A 21,168-nucleotide genomic window follows, 5' to 3' on the forward strand; every position below is an offset into this window, starting at 1 on the left:
TGACTTTAGCAAAGCTTTTGACACGGTCTCCCATAGTATTCTTGTCAGCAAGTTAAGGAAGTATGGGCTGGATGAATGCACTATAAGGTGGGTAGAAAGCTGGCTAAATTGTCGGGCTCAACGGGTAGTGATCAATGGCTCCATGTCTAGTTGGCAGCCGGTATCAAGTGGAGTGCCCCAAGGGTCGGTCCTGGGGCCGGTTTTATTCAATATCTTCATAAATGATCTGGAGGATGGTGTGGATTGCACTCTCAGCAAATTTGCGGATGATACTAAACTGGGAGGAGTGGTAGATACGCTGGAGGGGAGGGATAGGATACAGAAGGACCTAGACCAATTGGAAGATTGGGCCAAAAGGAATCTGATGAGGTTCAATAAGGATAAGTGCAGGGTCCTGCACTTAGGACGGAAGAACCCAATGCACAGCTACAGACTAGGGACCGAATGGCTAGGCAGCAGTTCTGCAGAAAAGGACCTAGGGGTGACAGTGGACGAGAAGCTGGATATGAGTCAGCAGTGTGCCCTTGTTGCCAAGAAGGCCAATGGCATTTTGGGATGTATAAGTAGGGGCATAGCGAGCAGATCGAGGGACGTGATCGTTCCCCTCTATTCGACATTGGTGAGGCCTCATCTGGAGTACTGTGTCCAGTTTTGGGCCCCACACTTCAAGAAGGATGTGGATAAATTGGAGAGAGTCCAGCGAAGGGCAACAAAAATGATTAGGGGACTGGAACACATGAGTTATGAGGAGAGGCTGAGGGAGCTGGGATTGTTTAGCCTGCAGAAGAGAAGAATGAGGGGGGATTTGATAGCTGCTTTCAACTACCTGAAAGGGGGTTCCAAAGAGGATGGCTCTAGACTGTTCTCAATGGTAGCAGATGACAGAACGAGGAGTAATGGTCTCAAGTTGCAGTGGGGGAGGTTTAGATTGGATATTAGGAAAAACTTTTTCACTAAGAGGGTGGTGAAACACTGGAATGCGTTACCTAGGGAGGTGGTAGAATCTCCTTCCTTAGAGGTTTTTAAGGTCAGGCTTGACAAAGCCCTGGCTGGGATGATTTAACTGGGAATTGGTCCTGCTTTGAGCAGGGGGTTGGACTAGATGACCTTCTGGGGTCCCTTCCAACCCTGATATTCTATGATTCTATGACTTATCTTCACTACAGGGGGGAGTTATGCTAGTATCTGGAATTGATGTAGCTTAGGTCAATTTACCACAGTGTCTTCACTCCACTGCCTCAATGGGAGACTCTCTCTGGTCGACTTGCCTTAATCTTCTTGGGGAGCTGGAATAATAGGGTTGACTATCGATGTAGCGGGTTTTCACTAGATCGATCCCAGCAGTGTCAATCTCCCCGTAGTGAAGACCAGGCCTTAGTATGGTAAAAGTTGTTTTGGGAAGTGGCTCCCTACCTTTTCAGACAAAATGTGAAATACCATGCATATAAGACATCATCCATACTTTTTTTTATTGCTTACCTTTTTCTGTAATCCTAGGGACTGAATTGTTGCATTTTACCAATAGCACGCTAACCCCAATTCACAAATGTAAACACATTGCTATCAGAAAAGAAGTACTTGTGGCACCTTAGAGACTAACCAATTTATTTGAGCATGAGCTTTCGTGAGCTACAGCTCACTTCATCGGATGCATACCGTGGAAACTGCAGTAGACATTATATACACACAGAGACCATGAAACAATACCTCCTCCCACCCCACTGTCCTGCTGGTAATAGCTTATCTAAAGTGATCATCAAGTTGGGCCATTTCCAGCACAAATCCAGGTTTTCTCACCCTCCGCCCCCCCCCCCCCCAAACTCACTCTCCTGCTGGTAATAGCCCATCCAAAGTGACAACTCTCCTTACAGTGTGTATGATAATCAAGGTGGGCCATTTCCTGCACAAATCCAGGTTCTCTCACTCCCTCACCCCCCTCCAAAAACCACACACACAAACTCACTCTCCTGCTGGTAATAGCTTATCCAAAGTGACCACTCTCCCTACAATGTACAATGTAGGGAGAGTGGTCACTTTGGATGAGCTATTACCAGCAGGAGAGTGAGTTTGTGTGTGTATGGGGATGGGGGGGGTGAGAAAACCTGTAGCTCACAAAAGCTCATGCTCAAATAAATTGGTTAGTCTCTAAGGTGCCACAAGTACTCCTTTTCTTTTTGCGAATACAGACTAACACGGCTGTTACTCTGAAACATTGCTATCAGTTACTTACCATTATTGGTCTATACACTTAAGATGATAAAGATGCTTTGTGTTAAATAAGAGGTGTAGTTTACTTAAAAAAGAAGCCATGTTCATAGCAGAGGGTTGTAAAAACCCAACTCTGAGTAATTATTTGTTGCATGTCAGACACAAATTTTCATGTGTAACTTGAAGACTGGTAATTTGGTTTTAATTTTAAGTTGACATTCCAGTTTTTGTATGTTATGCATCTGAAAATTGGCTTCTCTATATGAACATACAACATTTAACCTTTTTTTAGCACTCTAATGTGTGGAGAAAAGTGTCATTATTTATCTCTTAATGACATTAGTTTGCTATATCCCAGAATACCGTAGCATAATCAGTGTACAGTTAAATTTTTAAAAATATTTTCAATTTAAAAAAAGACTTGTTTTCTAATGGGATATTATTTATAGCCAGAATTGGCTTAGACTTGCTGGGGCCCAGGGCCAAAGCCCACCCCTGAGAGCTTCAGCCCTGTGCGGTGTGGCTAAGGTTACAGGCCTCCTGCCTGGGGCTGAAGCCCTTGCACCTCGGCTTTGAAGTGGGGCTTGGGCTTTGCCGCTGTACCCACCCCCTCACACGCTCGGTGGTGAGGGTTGGCTTGGCTCAGCTTTGGTCCCCACTCCTGGGGTCCTGTAGTAATTTTCGTTGTCAGAAGGGGGGTGTGGTGGAATGAAATTTGAGAACTCCTGATTTATAGCATTTTAAAGATGGACACTATTCAACATGGCAGAGGATGATAACTTGTACAGTCAGGCAATACACATAAATTGCCTTGCTTGTTAGTGCCACCTTATTATCATTTGTTCTTTTAGTTTTTACATTTCACTTAGACAATGAAAATAGTCTACTCAGTGCCACTTTTGTTTATAATCAGTTTCCATTTACTCTCAATTGCTAGCTTTTCTACTGAAGCAGGATGCTATTATTGCAAGGGAAAGTGTTCGTTTTTTCTGCTTTTTAAAACAAAATCAGTGATAAATCAACAATGTTTCATGTGAACATTTTTGTTAACTTTAGATTTTGTGAAATTGTATTTTTACAAAATCTAAATGTTGGACTACATTTGAATTATAGGTATATCATTACTATTAATTTAAATGTACACTATATTCTATCCTGAATCATGGCATAGTATCATAGTATAGCAGCTGCTGTTACTTAAGTAAACCCAGTGGGTGTAATCTCCTTCAAGTGTGTAATAAAAACCAATGATTTAAAAAAAAATTATTTGTATTGAAATTGGATTTTTTATTTAAATACCAACTTATTTAAAAAAAAACTATTTAAAATTAAATGTGAAATTATGACAGTTTATTAAGGCCTACATTTATTATAATATATTAAAATAATGTAAAGTAAATATTAAGCAGTACACGTTTGCTACAGAAGTCTTAAAGAAAGTCAAACCACTGAACTGGTGGAAATCACTGACTAAGCACCTAGAACCAGAATTTGTTGAAGTACTAGACCAGCTTTTGACAGCAATAGTTTCTTCTGTAGGTGTAGAGAGAGTGTTTTCTTCATTTTAGAGTGGTAGCCGTGTTAGTCTGTATCGGCAGAAAAAACAAGGAGTACTTGTGGCACCTTAGAGACTAACAAATTTAGTGGGACCACTTCATCAGATACATGCAGTAGATACATGCAGTAGAAAATACAGTAGGAAGATACATATAGATACACACAGAGAACATGAAAAAATGGGGGTTGCCATACCCAACTCTTAACGAGACCAATCAATTAAGGTGGGGTTCTTAGCAGCAGGAGAAAAAAAAAACTTGTGTAGTGATAATCAGGATGGCACATTTCAAACAGTTAACAAGAAGGTGTGAGTAACAGTAGGGGGAAAAACCTATCCTTGCAACAAAGCCCGTTGCCAACTCTGCCCACATATCTATTCAAAGGACACCATCAGAGGGCCTAGTCACATCAGACACACTATCAGAGGTTCGTTCACCTGCACATCTACCAATGTGATATATGCCATCAAGTGCCAGCAATGCCCCTGGACACTCAATTACAGACCTAAAAGTTGCAATTATTCAACAAAAACATTTCAAAAACAGACTCCAACGAGAAACAGCAGAACTGGAATTAATTTGCAAACTGGACACCATTAAATTATGCTTGAATAAAGAGTGGGAGTGGATGAGTCATTACACTAACTAAAAACTATTTCCCCATGCTAATTATCCCCCTACTGTTACTCACTCCTTCTTGTCAACTGTTTGAAATGGGCCATCCTGATTATCAGTACAAAAGTTTTTTTTTCCTCCTGCTGATCATAGCCACCTTAATCGATTGGTCTCGTTAAGAGTTGGTATGGCAACCCCCATTTTTTCATGTTCTCTGTATATATATCTATATCTGTATATCTATATCTTCCTACTGTATTTTCCACTGCATGTGTCTGATGAAGTGGCTTATCCCATGAAAGCTTATGCTCAAATAAATTTGTTAGTCTCTAAGGTGCCACAAGTACTCCTCGTTCTTTCTTTATTTTAGTTTATTCAGCTAGTTCAGTTCCATGACTATCTTGAACGACATGGTGACTAGAAACAATCAATTCAATTCACTAACTACAGATAATACTTGCTTTGTTTAATAAATCAGTTCTAAATGCAAAATGTTTTCCTCCAGGGTAGATTGGAAGAGGCCCTGGAGGTTTTTTGCCTTCTTCTGTAGCATGGGGCACGGGTCACTTGCTGGAGGAGACTCTGCTCCTTGAAGTCTTTAAATCATGATTTGAGGACTTAAATAGCTCAGACATAGGTGAGAGGTTTATCGCAGGAGCGGGTGGGTGAGATTCTATGGCCTGCATTGTGCAGGAGGTCAGACTAGATGATCATAATGGTCCCTTCTGACCTTAATATCTATGAATCTATGTTTTGGTAAACTTTTTTCTCACATACTCAGTACCTATAAGGTAATTTATTAAACTAATACAAAAATTTAAAATGCTCTTTGTGCATTTAATTGAATTTGTTTCCATCCAAATAGTTTGACACAATTCACAAGTAAAAAAAATTAATCATCTAGTAAACAAGAAATGCATTGTTCGCCATTTTCTAACATCATAAAAAGGGAAAAAATAAGATTCCAAATACATGCAAGTTAAATTATATACAGTAAAAGCTGTGTTATTCTGCACTTTGCCAACTGAAAAACTCTAGAAACCAGCATTTTGGGAGGGCGTGCAGGACACCGTCTCTGGGAGTGAGTTTGGGTGTAGGAAGGGGAAGGGGGTTGGGGTGCGGGGGAAATTTTAGGGTGCCGGACTGGGCAGTGCTCACCTTGGGCGCCTCCCTACAAGTGGCAGCATGTCTCTGCTGCTGCTGCCCCCAGCCCGCTGGCTCAGCAGCTCCCATTGGCCTAGGACAGTGGCCAAGGGGAGCTGCGGAGGTGGCGCCTGCAGGCGGAGGCAGCGTGCAGAACCGCCAGAGCAACAGGGACATGTCGCCGCTTGCGGGGAGCTTCCCAAGGTGAGCACCGCCTGGATTTGGTGCCCCTGCCCTGAGCCCACTCCCGCTGCCAAACTCCCTCCCTCTTTGTTAACCGGAATTTCTGACTTACCAGCACACACACAGATATCTCCAATCCCATTCTCTCAACATGCCGAATAACAAAACTTGTACTGTAACAGCTTAAATAAGTGTCTGTAGATATAGTGTATCCTTCTGGTTAGCAAAAAGAAGTACCAAATTTTGTGTAAAGGCTGTATTTACTTGGAAATCAACATATTTTAATGGTTACCAGCTAATGAGAATCCGCCTTTCTTTAGGAAAATAATTAAAAAGTACAAATGCAATACAATATTAAAATCCATTATTTAAATTAAGGTTTCCTGCTTTTTGATTTAAATCATGATTAATATTGGTGATTTAAATCACTTTGATTTAAATTGTTCCACCCGTTACACATTATCATTAACAGAAGGAAGGAAAATATTACCCGAACGTTATTATTTGTATTGTTGTGGTGCCTGGGAGCCACCGTCATGGATCAGGACCCCGAACGAAAAGGCAGTCCTTGCTCCAGAGAGCCTACTATCTAACTATAAGAAAGAGACAACAAATGGATACAGATGCATTGATGGGGAGTACATGTGAATTAATTTGCAATATAGTAATACAGTTAATTCTGTTCACTAAATGTTATGTGTCATGCACTTGAAAAAGCTTCATTAATAATAAGTCATCTTTTGTACTGCAGAGTGGTATAGAAGTATCTACAAGAGAATAAGGTATAATTGTGTTCATGGTGTATTGCTATTTTTTTATAGTGCCGCCTTTGGATTGTATATAAATGGGGGGGGAGGGGAAGCAGTATTTTGTTGTTAGACAGTTTAAATAATACAATTAACCCTGTAAATTGATTAAGTATTATAAAATTGATTTCCCTGTCCTGTTTTCCTTATTATTTTTCTATGATATTCATTAATAGTGATAAGATGTCATCATGGAAGTTGCAAACTTCTAAATATTCCTAAATGTATTTAGTTACTAAGTTTTGTCATGTCACTGAAATAAATAGTTAACAGTAATTCCTTCTATTTAGATTAATTTAAAAAAGATATTTCCCAATTTTGTGCATTTAATGTATTTATTGACCGAGTTGGAAACTGTTGAGTGCTTAAGGCTCTATCCTCACTGGGGCTCAAACAAAATTTGTTGAACAAGTTGAAAGAGGAGACACAGAAGCAGATCAGATGGGATCAGGAGTCTGAACTGCATTGGTGATCATTGTAGGACTGTTTTTTCTTTGGACTGTGGTCAAGCAAGTGTAAAAGCACTTCTTAGAGAAACCTAGGAAGAATTAAAGTAATTTGCTGAATTTTATGGGGACACTACATTTCAATTGCTCTTGGCTATCTGTTAAATTGTTGGCTGAGAGAGTCAGAAATAAAACTTCCCCCTTAAAATTTTGGAATCCCTCCTTCCCTCTGCCTATACAAGAGTGCATATGGAGGAAGGCAAGGGGAATGTTCCTTATTCTTGCCACAACATAGTCAAAAACCAATTTTCCTCACTACTTGCATGTAAAATATCGACTGTATTTTGTGCATTTAATTTCCTTGGTTGTTGAAGAATAAAAAATTAGTGATTCAAATAAATGCATTCTACTTAATTTCATAAATGTGTGTTACAGTATATTTGGTTCTCAGATATGCTTGCCTCTGTCTCCATAACCATGCTTGGGCCCTGATCCTGTAACTGGCTCCAAATGCATGGATCCCCATGGAAGTCAGTGGGCCTTTATTCTAGGGTCTAGGGTCTGACGATGCAGATCTGATTACAGGATTGAGACCCTTATGTGCACTTTGATGGTCCTTGAAAGCAACATGCTGTGCGCTCATAGCATGCTGTTTTCACTTGGAATGGTTTGTCTCACCAATTTTTTTTCGGTTAGCAAAGTACATGATTCTCGTTGACAGCTGGAAACGTGCCAAAATTTAAAAATGGAATTGATCGTATGGTATCTGAACACATGCATACAAAACTCCATTTAAAAAAAAAACTTGGTGAAGTGTGAAAACACTTTTTCCATGTTCACAAAACTCAAATGGCTGAATGGAGTTTAACTAAAAATTCTTTTGGCTCAAAAGAGTATGAAGCAATTATGGTCCAAAGTGTAATTTTTGTGTGAATGTTATAGGTGCCTAATAGCAGGTAGTTAAAATGAAAGTACCTCTTTAGTCATAAGTATGCTGTTATTATCACAATACTATAAAAGATCTATCCTTTTAAAATTGAAAATCATCTTAACTTTTCTGTAGCCATGAATTCTAAAAGTTTATTAGTTGCTGAGTGAAGAGTAAATTAAAAATAACCAGTTCTGTTTGTTGCCTTTGTTTTTTTGAAAATAAAGGGGCATTCTTCTTAAAAGGCAAGATGAATGGGAACCCCTTATCAGTGTGTTCCTATTCCATATATCATATGCTTCTACTATGCTCCTGTGACTCCTTTTTGTGCTAAATAATCTCATTTTACTCCCCTTTCATATGTTGACCCTCCCCCCATCCCATGCCGTCTTTCATACTGTTCTTGTAAACTTTTCTGTTTCAGATGTCTCTTTTAAAATGAAGCCTGTGAAAGTGAATGCAGTATTTGATGTGTGGTCTTACCATTAATATATACAATGCCTTTTTAATATATTCTGTATTCTCTTCCTCCTCCCCCCCCCATCCAAGGATCTAATTGCATGGTACCTTAAAAATTATCCAGGTGTTTCGTTCAGTCTAAACTGTAGGGAACAACCTTGAACTGGAAGGGAGCTGGGCTAGTCTGGACTTGATGTTTCATTCTCTAACTTCGACAATTTATCTTTAGACTTTTTAACCACTGCTGCACATTGAGCTATCCACAATGACTCCTAATTATTTTTCTCAGAAGACTGGGCTAATTTGAACTCATCATCTATATACAAATTGAAATAATTTCTCCTGGTGTGCATTACATTGCATTTATTTACATTTCATTTGCTGTTATATTGCTCAGTCTTCTAGCTTCAATAGAACTTTCTGGAGTTCCTCAATATTCTCCACAGTTTTTACTAACCTAAATAACTTCTTGTTACTGGCAAGTTTTACTATTTTGCTGTCTGTCTTCACCCTTCAGATCATTAATAAATGTTAACCATTGTTTCTAATCCCTAGTACATCCTACAATTAACTTCTCTCACAGCATGTAGCAACCTTGCGCATACAATAAAAATGTGGTAATGTGAACATTGATTATCTGAAAGAATGTTATGTCCCAAGCAAAGATTTGGATAAATAGTCAGGGGACTGGGAAAGCCTCTTGCAGAGCCCTAAGCTGTCTCCTGCAGTTTATAGAAGGGTTAAAGAGCTTAAGGAGTTCAGTGTCTAGTTTTCTACAGAGAGAGAACATTACCCTGAAGTCAAAACTCAGAGAAAGAGCCAACATTCAGATAACCATGAGAGTCAGATAACGAAGTCTCAGTGTAGTGAAGAAATCTAGAGACATTGTCAAAGGTGCAAGAAATGTAAAATGTAGGTTACATTAGTAGTATTTTTTTCTTATGTAATGGATTTTTCTTAAAACTGCTTGTGGATTGTTTTCACACAGATTGGCTTTCCCAAGCTGATTTTTCTGTATAAATTGATATCACTTAAACAAATGGAGAATCATTTTGGACTCAGTTCTCCTTCCTTTGTAGCCTCTTTCTCCTGTCTCATATCCTCCTCTCCCCTTATAGCTTCCCTCCTTGGTCCCAGGTAAGACAGATTATGGCTAGGAAGATTTGTCAAACGTAAGGTGTATCTGTTTGCAAAATGTATTCAGTTCTTTTAGTAATCAGAAGTACATCAGCATTCTTTCTTTCAAGCACAGCAGTTGCAAACAGCCATACAATAACAAACCAGCATGAACAATGAGCATGGCTAAAGTATGGCAGGGGAGAGGAGAGGATGGCTGCCAATAAATTGTCATAAACAGTGAGGGGAGAAATGGGAATTCCTTAGAATCGTTAAGTTGCTAAACTGAGCCCTCTTTACCAGTCAAACCCCATCTCTCGAAAGAGTGATTAAATACCATTCAAAGTGCTCTTTACACTTGAAATCAGAGGTAATGGCCAAACACACATGACCAAAGAAAGCAGCTGTTTTGTGTTTGCTGCCTGAATGAGCAGAACAGCATCTGATGTTCTCCCAAAGGGATGTTGGGGAATCCAAAGCAGGTCATAGAATAAAATTTAAAACTTTCCTTGTTGGTGTTCAGTTGACTAGTTTGAACCAATTTTGTTGTTAATCAAAGGCATCCCTTTAATCAGGTACATTCCATTTATTTATGATTCTTCCGTTCCATTATTCGTCACCTCTGCAGAAATTCTCCTGTAATTTATAGCATAATAAATTTTTCTTGTGAATTCAGTGGCAGTAGCTCCAAACTAAAGGATTTTACAGTTTTGCTTTTTTTTTTGGTTGAAGTAGTACAAAATGTCAAAAATTAGAAGGAAGGTCACAGTGGAAAATACCAAGACCATATCCGATAGCACATCCCGAAGACCCAGTGTGTTTGAAAGGCTTGGACCCAGCACTGGAAGTACTGCAGAGGTGAGTTGTAAAAGTGTTTTTCTCTTCCTTCCCACCCCAGCATCTTCTCTTCCAGGATATTAGTGGGGTAGAGTTGTTCATGAGTACTGAATATTCAGTCATTAGTCATGTTAGTAAAGGTAAAGAGAACACATTCACACTTAGATGTTCAAGATATTATTAATCTTTAGATTTTCAAATTACTTGTGGTGTTCCAGCTTCTAGTGAGGAGCGGTAACAATGTACATTTACTAATATTTTTATAAACCTAAATTTTTTATCTGGCAGACTTAATGCTCATTGTTGGTTTTTAATAAAGTAAATTACTGGTGGATGGAAATCTCAGATAAATGGGAGTAAATGTGGACTCATTTGTTTGTTCTGCCACACTCACACCAATGGTATTTCCAGAAATGAGTGTGAAATTCACCTAGTAATGTCTGTCTCTTAGACACAGTGCCGTAACTGGCTGAAGACTGGCAACTGCCTCTATGGGAACACATGTAGATTCGTACATGGCCCTTCACCACGAGGTAAAGGCTATAGCAGCAGTTATAGAAGGTAAATCAAGAACTCACTTTGAATTGTTCACATGCTGTAGGAAAATAGCTTTTTCAAATGTGTCTTCTGTAAAAATTTGAAATGCTGTGGTGTGCCTAATGGTATGTTTTATCAGTAACCTTATTGGATTGTGAAGCTGCTGAAAACAAGTAACTTGGCAAGACACAGTGGGTTTTCCCTGGATTTTCTTGTGTGTGTAACTTTTAAAAATAATTAATAAAGTGCTCTGGATGCAGATTAACTTCTTTTTCATAACAGTGTTTTAACCTGCCTTGAAATGGGACATGCAAGTACTTTAATAAATGGATTTTTGTGTAGTGTGTCACTGCAACTTCTGTCTTCCTCTCTTTCTGCTACTAAAATGCTGTTTTGCAACTGTTAAGGCAATACTTTCAAAATCACAGCCCATATCCCTTTGCCTTCACCAGTAACAGTATTTTTGTTGGAGAGTGAGGTGGCTGTTCTTTTTCTCCAGTTGTGAGGAGACATGCTAGGACAGTGGCTCTCAACTTTTCCAGACTACTGTGTCCCATTCAGGAGTCTGATTTGTCTCGTGTACCTCCCAAGTTTCGCCTTATTCAAAAACTACTTGCTTACAAAATCAGACAAAAAATATGAAAGTGTCACAGCACACTATTACTGAAAAATTGCTTACTTTCTTATTTTTATCATATAATTATATATAAAATAAACCAATTGAAATGTAAGTATTAGAGCAGTATAAACAAGTCATTGTATGAAATTTTAGTTTGTACTGACTAAGCAAATATCTAGATGAGCTGATGTACCCACTGAAAGACCTCTGCTTCGCCCCAGAAATACACATGCCTCTGGGTGAGAACCACTGTGCTAGGATAGGAAAGTGTGGTTTCATGACCACCTCTGCAGACAAATGTCCAGCAGAGAGATTAAAAAAATGTGCCTTTGTTAAGTAAAATGAATGCACTTTATAATGACTTATAATATTATACACAGTGCTATCTTTCAAAAAGGGCACTGTGTAGTAGCATGAGTCCATGCTGCCTAACCAGAACTGTATTCAGTAAGCCTGTATCATTCTTTCTGAAGGGAAAAAAATGATTTAATAATTTTCACTTCAGCACCTTTCATACAAAGATGTCACAAACATTAATAATGCTTCACAATGTCCCTTTGAGGTAGGAACTAGCCTCACTGTATAGATGGGTGAACTGAGGCACAGAAGTTGAGTGACTTGTTGAAGGTCAAACAGAATGTCTGGCATGGATGTTATGATTCTATTCCTAGCTCTGTTTCCCATTTCTATGCCTTAATCTTAAGACCATCCTAACTGTCATTGCTTATAAAGCTGTAGCAACTGGGATACAAAATACAAGTTATCTTTAAGCTTTTTTCTCAGTATGCAAGGGAACGTATTGTAATGTTATGTGCTGAATTCTCCAAACAGCAAAGGAAGAGAGGTGCTTCACATGTAAATGATTCTAAACTTACCTTTATGTGCTGAATGTCACTTTCCCTTGCTACAGTATTTGGAGCATTGAGTGTATAGCCCTTCTTGCTCATTTTTTTTTTAAAAAGATGTTTACTTTTAATGGCTAGCAGGTTTTTTTGTTTTTAATTTTTTGCTTCATATAAAGGCATGAAGTTATCACTGGTATTCAGGAATAATGTTGGTTTACATCTTTGTTTATATTAACTCTTTTCTCCTGTAAGTTTTATATGAAAGTCAAATTACATAGCTTGCTGCTTACTGACTCGAAACTTTGGATAAGTGAGCAACCAGAGCATTTGGAAGCTTGCTTTAACTCATCTATAGGTCTTAGCAAGGCACAAGAGAGTCTGTTCTACACTAAAGAATTTTGGCATCTTCTGTACCATTTTGTATCAGGGAACATCTGTCAAACACTATGTTCAAAGAACCTGTACAGTTATACTGTCTCCAAGTAAGTCTTGTAAATGCTTCCGTCTGCACTATTTCAGCTCAGACATTGTCAGTTCTACGGTATCTGGGAAGCCCAGGTGTTATGGTTGCACTGGGTCAGTTGATCCTCTCAGCGTAGTCCCATGATTGTCTTGCAAGCAATTTTGGTAGCAGAAAATATTGCCACCTGTCCCTGCCCCTCCGATTCCAGGCCTGCCCAAAAGAAGCCACAGTGATACTTAATGTATCTATCCTGACCATTACACCCTCCGCAAACCCTAACCCTAGGGTAGGAAAACAGGACACATATTAGCTTCTTCAAACTTCAGAAACATTAACATAAAACTTTATTTGTACTTTAATATTCCCTGTTCTCTCCCCATGGGCCTTGGTCTGTTAATGACAATCACAACATAAAATAGATCATCAGAGAGACACATCGGTACATATGCTGCATTCCTCTTGAGAAAATTTAATAACACACCAATAAATTACTATGTACGTTACTGGGGGACAAGGATGGCATCACGGTAAACAGCTGCCTGAGCCCTATCTTTGAGACATCAGAGTTACTCCACATCCCAAAGTGAATCCTAGTTCTCTACTTACCTGCTAATGGTACCTCAGTAGCCAGTTGTTCATCACTCCTCATATACTACCTGATGTCTGGTACACCTTCTTGAGGGATCATTTCATGACGTGAGGCATGAGGTACAAGATGACTGGCTGGACTTCATTACTTTTCCTGGAGAGATGTCTTCCCTCCGTGTCCTGGATTGTTATAGCAGAATCCAGGCACATAGTGCCATCAGCAGGTGTAGGGAGATCTGGTTGCCTTCTGCAATAGTGTTGTCATAGAGTTGTTTGAAGGCACAGCCCACGCTCATCGCAAACTATGCAAGCTGTACAAAACCACTTGAAACAATTGTTGGAACAAACCACCGATGAAACCAAATACAGCGTAAAGTTAACAGGTACAAATATGTGTATGATGTATTGAGAGGCACGACTAATAAGAGAGAGATGAACTGAAAACTCTGACGCAACCTTAATTACTGCCTCGCGACCACTCAAGCATAATATGCACACAGAATATACGCTATATATAAATATACATTGTACATGTCTGTGGTGTAGTTTATATATAAATCGAACTTAAACATTATTTAAAAGAAACAATTTCCAGTGTACCAGATGAAACATTTGTAGAAAATTCAGTCAGTTCATGGGGGTTTTTTCTGTGCCCTAAACCAAAGTACCCAAACCAGCCAATGCCGCCTAAGCAACCACCTGCTAAGGAGTAAACCTATTAACTTAGTTTCACCAAATTACTTATTTTTACTGTCTTTGTTGTTTTGTTATTTGCAGGGGAAAAGGGTTTACCTTCATTTCACCTCAGTGTTTATCTCCCAAAGCAATAAAAGATGACAACCACACAATGCTTTTTTCTGCTTCTAATTTCCTGATGGCCTTCCTCATCTTAAAGTAGTTTTTAATAATGCCTAAATAAATTGAGCTGTTTTGGTTTCCAGCTTTTTCCAACTTAGAAATGTGTATTGAGAGTGGTGGGGTTGGTGGGTTTCCTCACTTATCCTGAAACTTAAGGAGAAAGCCCTACGCATTCTAGTAGCATCAGATTCTTGCTGTTGGAAGGTTCTGTTGCTTCTCTGATTTGCCCACAGAGGGTATTATGAGAACAATGCTTCAACCAGTGTTCTTGTGGCAAAGTATGTCATCCTTAGATTATATATGTAATCTCTCTGCCATGTAAATGAAATTTGGTCAATTCCACAAGTCCTCCCTCATGTAGCAAGTTTGGGATTTTTGATGGAACTCATTTTTAAATAAAATTGACACAAAACATTAAAAAAAACCACTTTTTGTAATGCTGAAAGCTATTTGTGGGGGGAACGAGTAGCATAGAGCGTCTTTGAAAAAATTTTGATACAGCTGAAAGGAACTTGTTTTAGAGGATTAAAAAATTACTTTTAAAAATGAGCTATAATTTACTTAAAACTGTAAATTTAAAATATGGTGCAAGTACACATATTAGGAAGGTGACTTTTAATTATATTTATGTGCAGGGTATTTTGTTGATTAGTACTGCTGGGAAAGAGAGCAGATGGAAAAACCCCTGTTACTGTTGAACCTTTCCCCTGACTTGTGTGTACAATTTTGCTGCACATTAAATATATTTAAAAGCAGGAGGAGGATAAATAGGAGTCACTGGCCTTTTTATTGGATCTTTTTAAGATAGTACCTTATGGCCATATTTAACATTTTAATGATGGAAAATATTGCAGAAGAGAAAATTGAAACATAAATAACAAGGCTTCAAATAAGCAATTTTTAAAAGTAGAAACAAATTTTATTTTTGTTCTAAAATAGCTGCATGTACAGGAAATACTTATTCCCAATCCCTCTAGGAAAAAAACAAATGCTCCGAGAAGTGGTTTTCCACCTTTTTTTCATTTGTGGATCCCTAAAAATTTTCAAGTGGTGGTGCAGATCCATTTGGAAATTCAACCTGTGGTCTGTGGTTCTCTGCCACAGAAGTCTTAGACTGAAAACTGGCTGAACAGAATTCAACTGTAGATGTTGCACGTGCTTGGCATGGCATTTGATGCAGCTTGAGAAAGGATGCTAACCTTTGGGCTTCTGTGGTAACAATAACACTTCTGGGTTTTGACCTGTAGGTGGGGGTAGTCACATACTTTTTATTGATAAGAAAAATTTCCCTTTTCTGGGATCTGAAACTTTATTTTCATAGTCACCTTTTGCAGATCCCTTAGACATAGTCTGTGGGCCCCCAGGGGTTGAAAACTTCTGTCCTGAAGCAAATGGAAGTTTCATTATTTCAAATATTAGACAGGCTTCCTGGAGCTAGTAGTTGATCAGTATCTTTCAGCGTAGCTATAACAAAATTGGTAAAGATATAAAGCTAATAACCTTACAGAATTATCTGAGATGAGCATCAGCAGTAGGAATTAACAGCCATTGCGGATTCACACAGCTCAGTATTCAGCTAGGTTTATTTAGTGAGAACAATAGATGGCTTTTAACTTAAAAGGCCGTGCATATCATTCACTTCAGCCCTTCTGTTTAAGGACTTGTCTAACCACAAAAGTTGTACTGATTTAATTGTACAGTTATATTTGGTATAAAGGTGCCTTATTCCAATACAAGGTATTCCCTAAGAGGGGGAATAAGCTATATTGGTATAAGGCACCTCTATACCATAACTACATCTGAACTAGGGGTGTTGTACTGTTGTAACTATTTCAGTTTTTAAAAAAATCATACACCTAGCAGGATAGTTATACGAGCACAAAAATTGCATGTAGTCTTGGCCTTAGGGTGCAGGTTGTTGAAACCTGAATTCAAGTAGGCTTCCTTTTGTTTGCAAAAAGGCCAAGGCAATGTGTGAGTGGCAACTTTGAATGATCTCTGCTCAAAGGCCTGGTCTATGTTCAGAGTTGCACTGGTTTAAATAAAAGTATGGTTTTTCTTTAAATCTAGTGCATCTTTGAATTTATACAGAGCCAGAGATAACTGGAAGGGTTTAGTGGGTCATGAGTGTGAAAACTAGAGCTAGACAATAGTTGGGAAAAGGGAGACCTAGTCAGCCTGGCTGGAATTTTGAATACAGTTGTGAAAGTGAAGCTGCATCTGAGTTATAAGCTGCACTCAGCCCTGCATATGTCAGTTTAATTGGACTAGTAATACAATATTGTACCAAGTCATTTTGCTTCCAGTAAAAAAATAACCCATTCCTGAAGTTCAGTCTTTCTTGACTGCTAGGAAGCTGTTACGTGATTTTAATTTCCGAAAGCTGTTTAGTAACACCAAACCCATTAAGATTTAACTAGTTTTCCTCACTTTTGCTGGGTGGGGATCTTAGGCGTCATGACTGAATTACTTAAAATCAAATTTTGTGAACAGATTTTTCTATAAAAATTAGTTACAAAAATCAGTAAAGGAAATTGAGTGTCCTTTTCCTTAAAAGGAAGTGGCTACATCATATGTCTTTCTGCCTTATACAGGTCACCAGAAAGGCCCACTGGGGATCTTCGGGAGAGAATGAAGAACAAGCGTCAGGACGTGGAGACTGAGCCACAGAAACGAAATACAGAGGAATCGTCCTCTCCCGTTAGGGTAAGAATGGAGGGCATGGAATATCCAGCCTCCCTCAATAGCAGTAGGTTAGTGTGTTTCAGAAACATGGTCATTGTGAATTGTTTAATATTAAATAAATAACATAATGTGTTATAAAATATTTAATTTCATATTTTATATTAAATATTTAGTATTTAATATTATCGTGCATCTGTATAGTAGTGTCTTGAAAGTTACCAGAATTCCTTACAAATTCCACAAGCTGAAATGCATATTATAAAATTTTGACATTTAGCTACCTCCAGTGTGAAACATGGAAGCTATTTAACAATATAGCAGAACCTTTTGAAATTGTCAGTAAAATGTACCAGCCCCGGCAAACACCTACTAGCTCATTTTTACTTTAAACACTGACATGTATAAAGCACCCACCCTTATTCACATTATAACACATCATTTACTTGTTAGTCACCCCCAACTCCATCTTGCTTATCAGAAAACACCCCCTTCATAAGCCCATGTAGTCACTACTCCATGTATTCATTCCCCTGCTATTTTCCCATCATTCACCCTGGTTCATCAGTTTTTACCTCTGCAACAAATTCACCAATTCTTGTTCTCTGCCATCGTCCAATCCCATTCCCCCAATCAATTTTTTTCTCAGCGAAGTCTATATCACCTTCTCCTCCACTGACATTGCTAATGAAGAGAGACAAAGTTGGTAGAGCTCCTCTGCAATTGGACAACAGCTGGAACATTGGTTTACTTTTAAGTATTTAAATTTTTTTCACAACCAAAAGGGCTAAAACCTTTTTGTTTTTAAATGAATGTTTTGAATTCTGCGAGCGTTGTTGGCATTATTTCTCTTCTGGGTCTGTTCCTTGCTGTATGTAAGTGGAAATTTGAAAGACTGCTATAAAGGAATCAACAGGAACTGCTGTCACTAAAGTTACATAATGGTTTCCATTCTAACCTTGTTTTCAGTTGCTGATAACTTGCTGAAATTTTCAGTGCTGTCAACTCTCTACACTAAGGTGATTTTTTTTTTAAGTTAGAGCAAAAATGGTTCAGTTCTTGAGTACAACGAGAGTGGGAAAAGTGTATTTTTCCCATGAATAAAAAAAGGTGTTATGACTTAGTTGCTGTGTGCAACCTCAGTGTGGACGTTTTTTGAGCACTTAACTAGGCAGCTATAATATTCTATTCCTGTAGTAACCGAAGACACACACAAAAAATCCAAGATAATCTTTTAAGTATATCAAAAGCAGGAATCTTGCAAGAGAAGTTGTGGATCTGCTGAACTACCAGTGAGTAAAGGGAGCAATTAAGGAAGATAAAGACTTCGCAGAGAAGCAAAACTAGTCCTTTGCCTGTAGTGAAGATTGATGCAATGTTGGGGAGATAGCTACTCTGGACATACTCTTTTCAGGTATTAAAGATGAAGCAAAGTCACAGAATGAGTTGTCAAAAGAGGTGGTGCTGGAACAAATTGATAAAGGGCAATGGGTCACCAAGACCAGTCAGTAAACAACCAAGAGTTCTGAAGGAAGGATGAAGTGACTGAGTTGTTAACGAAAATATACAGTCTTATAACAGCTACTATTCCAAAGGACTGGACGGTCGCAATTGGATCTAAAAAAAAAAAAAAAAAGCAACCTCTAGAGGTGAAGTTGAGAATCAAAAACTAGTAAGCTTTATTTTGAAATAAGTAAAGATAGTTACAAAACACTTTTTGGAATATGATATGATAGGGAAAATGAACACCGCTCCTGTAAATTAAAATTGTACTTCTTTATTCTACTAGAATTGAAACTTGTCCACAAAATAGTGGCTAAAGGAGAACTGGTTGACATAAATTGGACTTGAGTAGCCTCTCTTGAAACAAAAGCTTTCTGAAAGAACTAAACAGTCAAGGTGTGATTAGAAACTGGCCAAGAGACAGAAGACAAAAAGAAAGAAATGGTCAGTTTTCCACAATGGAATGCTTCAAGGAGATTCTGGAGAAAGGGTTGAACAGTAAGAAGACAATTTGCAGAAGATAAAAAAATATATGTAGGTTAGTCAAAACTAGGGACAATTATGAGGAATTTCACAGGAACCTAAAAAGGAAGCCGTTTTGGGTCAGTACAATGGCAGATGTAATTCAGTGTTAACAAATGCAAGGTAATGCACATTAAAGGGAGTAACTTAAAGCACTCATTCACATTACTGGGTTTTAAAGTAATTGCAACCACTCAGGAAAAAGACCTGGGATTATTGTGGATAGCTCAATGAAAACATGGTTCAATGTGCAGTAGTAGTCAAAACAACAAACAAATATTAAGATGTATAATTAATGGAGTAGAAAATAATTCTTAAAAAATGCCATGATGTAAATTAATAGTCCACCCTCGTCTGAAACACTGTTTGTTTCTGATCACCCCATCTGAAAGAAGATATAATAGAAGATGATGTCTGGAAGGTGAACAATGAGGTGAGAATGGCACTGTTCGGAGAGGAGCCAAATAAGCGGGGACGTGATAGAGGTATATGATAATGAACGGTAAATAGATTGTAAATTAGGCACTCCTGTTTACACTTTCTCATACTAGAAGAACATGGAGTATTCCAATGAAACTAAAAGACGACAAATGTAAAAATAAGGAAATTTCTTACAGTATGTGTAAGTAACCTGGGGAACTCATTGCCATAAGGCACAGTCCAAGAGTTTAGTATGTTTCATAAAAGGACTAGACAGTTACATTAGATAGGGGGAAAAAAACTTTTTTTAGATGGGATATAAATCCTCATGCTTCAGCTAATGAATAACTGCCTGAAATTAGGAAGAAACTTCCCATATGAACTGGATATTCCATAATTGTCCATTTTGGGCATTCTTGCATCTTCCTTGGACCTATCTAGCTCCTGGCCACTTTCAGAGAGAGTATACCGGACTATGTGGACAACTGCTCTTATCTAGTCTGGCTATTCCTATGTTCCTAGATATTTATATGGAATTATTTTGTATGCAAATATAAGTAAGTGTATGCAAAATGTTTTATGAATAATGGGACAAGATCACTGTGCTTACAATCTAATTTAGACAAGTATAATACTTAGAGCAGCTCAAATGTGAATATGAGCAGATGCATTCTAATTGGGGGCTTGATACTGGGAAATTTCACAAAACATGAAGAGTGTGGATGGGTTGGTGCACGTAGTGGGAGGCAGTTCGAAGAGCAGAGGCAGCATGAAGCTGAGAGGGAGAGAAGGTCTTAAAGCATGCAGTTAGGCAAGATTATTGGGAGGAATGTAAGGCGTATGTATGTCTAATCCATGTACTTATACTCTGTCTATCACTGTGGTATCTGAATGTCTGATGTGAGAACAGATACCAGCATGTAGTAACATGTTTGTGACTGGAATGGAATTACTGACCATGTGAATGAGAGAGACCATTGGAGTCTAATAATGCAGCAAATAAGGGCCTCTTAGAACAAAAACACCTGAATTCTAATCCGTTTTACCACTGGTTTGCTGACATAGGGAACGTCCTTAATTCTGTTTTCCATTATCTTCTCTAAAGTGGAGTCAGTACCTTCCTACCTCAGTCGGGAGCTTTGGAGATTAATCAGTATTTGTGCAGTGCTTTGAAGTGTAACATATGTTATGAAAGCTAAATAGTGTTGTGCTTGTCCAAAAGATTCTAGCTACAATCAGTAGAAGCTTAATTGTACTAAACGCCAAACCTTCTGTGGTTTAGAATCTGTGTACATATTTCAGTTTATACTAGTATTGTGTGCACATGTACTGATAGGTTATTACTACACCGGGTAAGCATAAGACATTTAGTATAAAAGAATTGCGGGATACAGAAGAACCATGAACTTTCTCTCAATTAACATTAGTAAGGTAATGAAACTTCTTGGCTTGACATCCTTACCCAGGCAAACTTCATTGACTTTAATAGGAAATTGCTCTAGGTATGGATCAGGCCATAAGAGTCCAATTTTGAGGTGCTGCACACCTTTTTTGAGAGGCAGAGCTCCTACAACTCTGATTTTAACTAGGAGCTCAGTGTACTCCGCATCTCACGGAATTGGTCCCTTAAGATCTGATATTTTTCTAAGTACCAGATCCCTTTAACTTCTGCATCAGGCCATTAATCTGTAAACATACCTCTGGGGAACAGATTCTTTTCCAGTAGCTACATTTTGTGAATGATCCCATTGTGCCTCTGAAGCCAAATGGAGAGGGGGCTACTCAATTATTGTCTATGCTTACAGCATGGTTCCATTAATAAAGTTGTTATAGA

The 21,168-nt window shown here is 38.4% G+C and overlaps 1 protein-coding gene across 10 annotated transcripts in view; it reads left to right on the forward strand.

The window, feature by feature from the left end:
* Positions 1 to 21,168, forward strand: part of ZC3H13 (zinc finger CCCH-type containing 13) — a 57,964-nt gene that overhangs the window by 2,419 nt on the left and 34,377 nt on the right. For 2 of the 10 annotated variants that reach the window (XM_073344606.1, XM_073344625.1), the window contains exons 2-4: positions 10,193 to 10,318; positions 10,749 to 10,858; positions 16,802 to 16,913. The exons of 1 other annotated variant lie outside the window; for it this stretch is intronic. In XM_073344606.1, the coding sequence (XP_073200707.1) occupies positions 10,202 to 10,318; positions 10,749 to 10,858; positions 16,802 to 16,913 (339 nt within the window). In that variant the 5' untranslated portion in view covers positions 10,193 to 10,201. Of the gene's footprint in view, positions 1 to 10,192; positions 10,319 to 10,748; positions 10,859 to 16,801; positions 16,914 to 19,306; positions 19,400 to 21,168 lie in introns of those variants that run through there. 7 more of the 10 variants (XM_073344572.1, XM_073344595.1, XM_073344615.1 and 4 more) reach the window with 6 other exon arrangements.

The sequence above is a fragment of the Lepidochelys kempii genome, chromosome 1, assembly GCF_965140285.1.
Source record: "Lepidochelys kempii isolate rLepKem1 chromosome 1, rLepKem1.hap1, whole genome shotgun sequence".
In the NCBI taxonomy this organism is placed as follows: domain Eukaryota; kingdom Metazoa; phylum Chordata; order Testudines; family Cheloniidae; genus Lepidochelys; species Lepidochelys kempii.